At 44.9% G+C, this 7599-nt stretch overlaps 1 protein-coding gene across 1 annotated transcript; it reads right to left on the reverse strand.

Moving 5' to 3' along the window:
* Nucleotides 1–717: 717 nt before the first annotated feature.
* On the reverse strand, nucleotides 718–7169 carry LOC114926188 (uncharacterized). Its single transcript, XM_072231804.1, has 6 exons — nucleotides 5917–7169; nucleotides 5447–5873; nucleotides 5303–5352; nucleotides 4903–5043; nucleotides 1419–1533; nucleotides 718–840 (listed from the first exon to the last, which is right to left on the reverse strand). The coding sequence occupies exons 1-6, from the start codon at nucleotides 7005–7007 to the stop codon at nucleotides 718–720; spliced, it is 1947 nt and encodes a 648-aa protein (XP_072087905.1). The 5' UTR covers nucleotides 7008–7169.
* Between the last annotated feature and the right edge of the window lie 430 nt (nucleotides 7170–7599).

The raw sequence follows: 7599 nt of genomic DNA on the forward strand, positions 1-7599 counted from the left end.
GGTCAAGGTTTGACCTCGGGTTGGTGAGAGTACGCTCTTCCGCGCGCTAAGCTTAGGGAGGTACCATTACGCCTTTCTTCCCAGTATCGAGCTTTTTTGTTCTTTTTTTTAGAAAAGGTGGTTCAAATTAAGTCTCTCGGGTGGAGCAGAGTTTGCGAAGAGGTTTAGATGTAAGAAGTTGACTGTGGATAACTCCCCAGTCGACGAAGTTACCATTCGAATTATGGCTAGGCCGCTTCCATCCATTAAACCCTTAGACTTTTCGGGAGCTTAATAGCTTTGAAATGGTTCTTTCATCGTCCTCTCAACGAAGGAGGGCCCCTTCGCTTTGCGTCTATTCGCTCTCCCCCTCTAGCTACTAGCTCAACTCCTCCTCCCCTACTGATTTAAGGTTGTTGATCTGATCCGTAAACCGCCTTCGATTTGCTCCCTTTGATTCCCCCATCATAAGTAGGGTATTTGCATCGATAGAAAGATTTAAGTGGCACATGACACGAGAGTACTGATACGCTCGCGCGTAACCTAGCTGCTCCCTCGAGAGAAGAGATCTTGCGCGCTCCTGGCCTTCTATTACTAATAAAAAGTGGCTTGTTCTCGATCCACATGAAGGAATAGTGTCCAATCCCGGCCCTCGATCTGTTGGGGGAGTAGTCCCTTTTTGGCAGCACTTCCTCATAGGGAACCACCAAGCTCAAGCTCACTTCGCAGCATTTCTTGTCATTCCCTACTTACTGCTTGGGCCAAGACCAGACACTTAACACCACCCTTGCTCACCCCTACTGATTTAAGGGCGAAGCCGAGTTCAGTAAGTGAGCTAAGAACGAGTTCCGAGTGAAGTTGCTACAGGAAGAGCATCAAAGCACAAGTTTCAGAGTAAGCTACAACTAGCAGCCTGCGGAAAAAGGCTAGCTAGCCTACTCTTCTAGCTACTTTTAGAAAGAAGGCCTCAAGGTCGTCCTTCCGCGTATCTCACAAAACGTCTTTTTTTCTATCTTCTTATTAATTTGACTAACCGCCCTTTCCCCTTTCTCTAATAAGGCAACTTCTAAAACCGTCCACAATCTATCGATCGCGAGTGTCTCCATTGGATGCTTCCATCTAGTATACCCTCATTTCTTCCGTCAACAACTACGGCTTATCCATAAGCGGCCCGAAACTGACTAAAAAGATACCGCCCCAGCTGAATAAGTATACTAGTAGAGTAGTCTCCTGTAGAGAAAGAAGATTAGATAGGCGAAGGGGAACTTATTTATTCTCTAGAATCTTTAGAAATATATATTATCATATCATTAGCTCTTTCAGGGAAATACCTATAGATTACTGTAGGGATGGAACAGAACTCCCAGAAAGGAAAACTTCCACTGCCCCAGCTTTTGACCTTGACCTAACCCTTTAACAACCTATACCTAGCTATTAACCTGTTCCTGCCCTAGCCGTCTTTGATCTAGCAGGCTTGATAAAATGGAGAAATCAAATCCCAGACTACCAAAGCGGGACCACCCACAGGACTTCACACCAGGAAGCACTCGGCGGCTGTAAACATTTATGTCTACGTGGAAGGGGGATAAAAAGAGTCCTATCCTAAGAAAAGTAAACTCCTCCCCCAACAGATCGAGTTATCTCATCCCTTGCTTGACCCCCTTGGGGACCAGATACTCAGACCTAGGCAGGCACCATCATTTCCGGTCCTGGAGGAGATGAGAAGCCCGAACGAATAGATGAAGCGACTTCTGAGTCAAAGGTAGCCGTAGAAGGGCTTAACGCGCCCAACAGAACAAAATCTACCTATTTCATTAATCCAGAGGCCCCGATCGGGAGTTCTCTATATAAGGATTAGCACTACTAAACCTGGTTAATCTATTCCCAAACCGGGGAATTCCCTTACTATTCCCAGGAATTCTATTACTTTTTACTATTCCCTAGATCCAGTCGGAACTCTTACGGACAAAATGCCTGGTAAAGGAACTTTGAGGTTTTGTTACGGTTCTGTAAAGAAGTGGACTCACTGTAAAGTAAAGATGGAAGACCCTTAGGTCAGTCCTTTTAGTCGTCCCCTTTCCGTTATCAATTCCTAATTCCTATGCCCTCCTGGCTCTAACCCTAGATGATACGGGAGTAAGGCAGAAAGCAAGAAAGAAGTCATCTTTCCTTCCCCGGTCTGACCCTAAAGGCTCCGCTCTAGGCTGATAATCCTATTCCCCAATGGTTTACTTTAGTGCTAACTTCGATCTCAAGAGTTTGAAACAGCCGATGATGGCATCTTCCCATTCTGAAATGTAATGGCTATCATTCAACAGCGGGTTTGCAGGAAGACATTTGTTGGGTCTATTTTCACAGTTGTGGGATTTCTGATTATATAGTTTACGATTTCATTTCCCCTTCTTTCATCACCATTGAAAGCGCTTTGGCCCGGGTAAGTAAGGTACGGACTTTTCCTAGTTAAAACTCCTAAGTCATTTAGGTCTGGTATTCCTTTGATGCTTATAGCCTTCGTGTCAAGGAAAGACCTTCAAGCTGATATCTCCTACTTCCTTGTTCTTCTCACTCGTGTTGCCGTGTGAAAGCTGCCCTTCTTTTTGGTCGTTATCCCGGGTAGTTTGCTCCGAAGTGAAGAGTTGCTACTTCGTTGTTCTTTCTTTGTTGATTGTCCTTGATTTATGCTTGACTTAGGAAGGGCTTTAAAGTCCTTGTATGGACAATATCTATTGTTGTAGAGGTACTTTCTCTGGGTTCTTCCCGGGCGGTCTAACCATCTTACTAGCTCGTACTTCCTTGATCCCTTTTGGCTTGAGCAAAGGCCTTTCTTATAGGGTGCTAGAGGAAGAGCTATCTATAGCTATCGTGTACTTGCTTTCTCTTATTTCTCTTTCGTTAACAGGTTCTTCTTCCTAGTATGCATGGGGATCTCTTGTGAGTAGCCCCAACACTATTGAATTTCTTCTTTCAAGAGGGGTTGCCCTTAGACAACCGCCGATACGATGAGTTAAGCTAAAACATAGTAATTTTATTGTTTGGAATATAGTAGCAAGCCTAGGGCTAGATTAATCAATTCTATTCCATCTGTTCGTGAGTCAGGTTAGACATCAAAGAGAGGCTGGACTGGGCTCTATGCAAGGCTGAGTGGATGAATAAATACCAGGAACGAAGTGCTCGACTGAAAAGAAGGGAAGATTGCTTGTGAAAGGTTCGGAGATCTCGACTGAAAGGAGAGGGTATTGGTTTGAAGAGCTCTCCCGTCCCGATAGGGAGAGGAGGGAAGAATGCTGGTCACGAACCAGAAGAATCATAATTACTTATAATGAGACGAAGGACTAGACCAGACCACGCAATCGAGTGAATGGGCAAAGCAAAGCCAGGTGCTCTTATTAAAGCCCTGACTCTAACAAGCAAGGAGGAGAGAGTCGACCGATAGCTTTAGGGTTGTATTGAGCTTAGTTTCACACTAAGGCTAAGAGTAAAGGAGAGGAGCCTTGATTCTCTTCTTTGATCACCCAAAGGTTTAATTAATGTTGTTCTATATCTATAGGACAGAAAATACATCCAAGGAAAATGCCCTGCAACTGGAATTTAAAATGTAGCACTGGATGTAAGGACACTCTCACTTGAAGAATTGCTAGCTTGCCCATAATTCCTACTTGAATAAAAGGCTTTCAATTTAAAGGCTTCCTCACTCACCGTAACAGACTCAGGCGCTAGAGAACTCGAACAATGTCCAAAGAGAGAGGGCATTGGGATTTAAATAACCCTTCAAACTTACTTAGATATGCTATTTTATACACTCACTTACAAGAGGCAAGTTTTAGAAATAGAAATCCACTTTCTTACACTAGGGGGGATTCAGTATATGCTCACTTCGGAAAAGATGAGTAAACAGTAACTTCTAAAAAGGAGAAAGGAGGTGGAAGCTCTACTAAGACGGAGATGGAAAGGAGGGCACTTAGCTCGGCGTTAGGTAGTTAGGAGCGAAGGTAGTACGAGGCAGAGCAAAGACTAAGAGAGAACCATCACATCAATACGTCAAGGAGAGAGTTTCACTCTTGCCAGGTGGGTTACTTTGACTTCGGGAATCAGATTGATAACTTTTTTAATGGGGCGAGGCTAACGGTTCCGATAGAAAGCGATGCCTACTAGACTGGCTCGAATAAGCCTTTATTTAAATAGTCTCAAAGCTTCTTCACCTAGCAGAAGTCAGAGACGCAAGGAAAGAAAAAAGCTTGTCCGAGGCAAGCAAAGAAAGCCTAAACCTTCACTAGATAGAGTTATTCTTTTGAGTTGCAGTCGAGCCTATAGCCTATTACTAACCTTGTTAATCCTTAGAGAATGAATGCAAGCAAGGTTTACTCTTCAGTCTTCGGCAGGAGGAGAAGTGGATTCCCTTCCAAAGAACAAGGAATCCTTGATGCTTCTCAAATGTCTTGAAGAATGCTCTCTCCTTGATGTGAGGGAAAGAAGTGAAGGGCTAAGTCAGTCCACAGTGAAACTCCGAGAGGGGAGTCTTAATTCCACTCCGATCCTAGTTAGCCGAGTAGCTTGAAAGCAATCTACCTTTAGCTAATAGCTAGATTAGTTCTCCCCAATACTGATTAGTTGGGATAGCACCTTGTCCCCTATTCTTTCGATCGGAACTGGCAACTTAATGTGTTCCCCCCTTCCCTGGGGTATCCCCTCTCCGTCTTCGTTTGTAGAGTCATCTTCCCTCCCATACGTGACTGAGTAAGTACCTAAAAACCTTTTAGTAGAGTGAGTTCCCTTGGTTGGGAAAGCTACCTTATGTATGTTGGGATCCTTCCTCTGTTGAGCTAGGAACCTACCCACTTTGTAAAGCTTCTCCAGATTCATTTATTAAACCCGCTCAAAACTACAACTAGACTTCCTGTAGAGGAACTTAACGGGCAATAATACCTAATAATAGGAAGAAAAGGTGCTATCCCAATAGGTTCCGGATCAGATCGAGCAATAAGTGAAGGAGCTTGACCAATCCCAATGAGGGAAGTTGCTGAAAGAGAAGCGGAAAGGGACATCTTGAACTCAGGGGGAAGGGACCTTAACGACAACAAACAAAAGAAGTGCGTGCATTTCCCGATCAAAGAAGCCCTTGAACTCACCTTCATTCAACAATGAAACTTCACGTATGAACTCTGCTCGGGATTGGACTCTTCTCACGAATTGGATTTGAACCAATATTTCCGGGCGACTTGCCTTTTAGTCGATCGTGAGTTATCTGTCGTCCTCCTAGAATCGAATGGAATATCAGGCCTGTTGCTGAATTTTCTCTTGTCACCAACGATCCCGCTAAACTTACCTGTCGTCCCTACTTTCCCCCACCTTCCGTAGGCATGTTCGGGGAGTAGCCTGATAAAGCATACACTTGTCTTTGATCCGATTATTTGAGGGAAAGATCGTTAGCCTCCTCTATAATATAATATTATATTCCCCTCCTGAAAACCATCTTTTCTTGCAAATTCTTGATGGTTTCCCAGTCCCGTTGGCGAAGTTTGTCGCGTATAATGAAGAGATTCTCCAAAGAATCTTCCCCAGTTTTTGTCCGCGGGTTGTCGAGGGCCCGTGCCCCCCGGTTCAACCAATCACCAGTTGGATCATGAGCAGACATTTCCATGACGATATCTGCTTTGACCTCAAACCGGTCTTGGGCGTCAAAATGAGCAAAACGGAGTTCTTCTGCGGAGGGATAGGTATTTTCTTCCCCCAAAAGCCGCTTCCGGATCGACAGAACCGAGTCCCCCCCAATGACCTCCGCCTCGTTATACGGAAAGTGGGCCACATGAGATGGACCGGCTTCCGCTTCCCCTCCAGCTACAGGATTAGCGGGAGGCACAGCTTGTTCTGCTGGGATAGGTGCATTTACTGATGTGCTACTCCCGGGGAGTTCGCAGCATGCTCAAAATGCGTCCACACGCCCGAGGGCGAAGGACGACCGATGGTTCCTGCGAGGTGCTCCCCAGTAACGACGTCCAGCCGGTACTGGACGACCCATTTACGGAGGGGGAGGACGCACACTCAGCACTCAATGGCGAGAGGGCCCCGCCCATGGAGGATAAGAGAACATATGAAAGTATAGCAATGAACATCGGGATGATACTAGGAAATTTGGATACCCGAGAACCATAATCTTTACTAGGAACAGCTTCTACGACGATAGGCGTAAAGGCATGATTAGTTCCACAAATCTCACTGCACTGACCATAGTAAACCCCTTCTCGTTGTACCGAAATAGAGATCTGATTTAAACGACCAGGTACAGCATCACATTTGACACCTAAGGAAGGTACAGCCCAACTATGAGGTACATCAGCAGGTGTTACAATAATACGTAGATGAGTTTTGGCTGGTACAACCACTCTATTGTCCACTTCTAATAAACGTGATTGACCCAATTCTAGATCATCTTCTGGAATCGTATAACTGTCAAAAGTGAGTGACTGTTCATCAGAACTGTTATAGTCTGAATACTCATAAGTCCGATACCATTGATGTCCAATAGCTTTGATAGTAATGGCTGGATCTACTACTACCTCGTCCATTGAGTATAACAGAGCAAATGATGGTATAGCAATGAACATCGGGATGATACTAGGAAATATGGTCCGAAGAATCTCGATAGTAGTTCCATGAACAATCCTTTGCGGGATTGGGTTTTTTTGATAGTGGAAATGCCATAAAGCGCGAACCAAGATCCGTGATACGAAAACCAAAATCAGAATGAGGAAGAAAAAGATATCGTGATGTAAATCGATTATTCCTTGCATCATAGGACTTGCTGCGTCTTGAAATCCTAATTGCCATGGCTCCGCTGCATCACACAAAGCTGCTTTATCGGGTAATATACCCAACCTATTCGATAGATCCAGGGCATCCTTATAGGCTTCACCTTCTATTCCGTTTTTGTTCAAATCATCTAACAGGTGCTCCAGAAAAGGGATATTGTTGCTTTCGCCATGTAAAGCTTCGGCCGCACTCAGAACGTCTTGGTCACTCTTGTTAGTCATCAACTCTCCCAATTTATCGTGTATATCAGATTGAAGCTCTACTATACGTTCACTGTCCGGGTTAAGACCCGGATGATCCTCATCAATACCATGAGTCTCGTAATTATAATTAGAAGGAGCCGGCTGCTCCACCTCAACATCACTTGCTATGGAAGGTAATGAGGGGACAGAGTGACTGGGTTTGTTTATCCTGGTCCACCGACTTCAGTGTCTCCGGAAACAGTGTTCTATCTTTTTGGACGCAATGTGAGGACGGCACGTCCCCCTTGGTCTAGTATAGGGGTCTTTGGTTCTGAACGCCCGGAGGCTATAGTTCCTAGTTTCTTGGGTCAAGGAATCGATCTTACCTCGAAAACGATGACCAAAGTGGAGGATGTTGCCTATGGTCGGTTGGCTCAGGTCATTGAGGGAGGGGGAAAACGGCGGATCTTCGCAATTGGAAACTATCTTTCACAGAGGCTCCTTCATCCTTTTTGGGTGATGGATGTCTTGAGGACAATCCCTATGGATGGGACTTTCAATCAAGATAAACCTCTGTTGAGGCTAGTGCCAGCTTTCCAATGCTTTTCATATGATTGAAAATCAGCTACCG

This window comes from Arachis hypogaea, unplaced genomic scaffold, assembly GCF_003086295.3.
Source record: "Arachis hypogaea cultivar Tifrunner unplaced genomic scaffold, arahy.Tifrunner.gnm2.J5K5 arahy.Tifrunner.gnm2.scaffold_22, whole genome shotgun sequence".
NCBI lineage: Eukaryota > Viridiplantae > Streptophyta > Magnoliopsida > Fabales > Fabaceae > Arachis > Arachis hypogaea.

Bases quoted from the DNA above. Each gene is read 5' to 3' on its own strand.
- LOC114926188 (XM_072231804.1), bottom strand. From the start codon at position 7,007: ATGACTAACAAGAGTGACCAAGACGTTCTGAGTGCGGCCGAAGCTTTA. The intron at 5,874-5,916 runs GTGTGGACGCAT...CCCCGGGAGTAG, and splicing joins GTCGTCCTTCGCCCTCGGGC to CACATCAGTAAATGCACCTA. The intron at 1,534-4,902 runs GTATTATTGCCC...AAATGTTTACAG, and splicing joins CCTTTTCTTCCTATTATTAG to CCGCCGAGTGCTTCCTGGTG.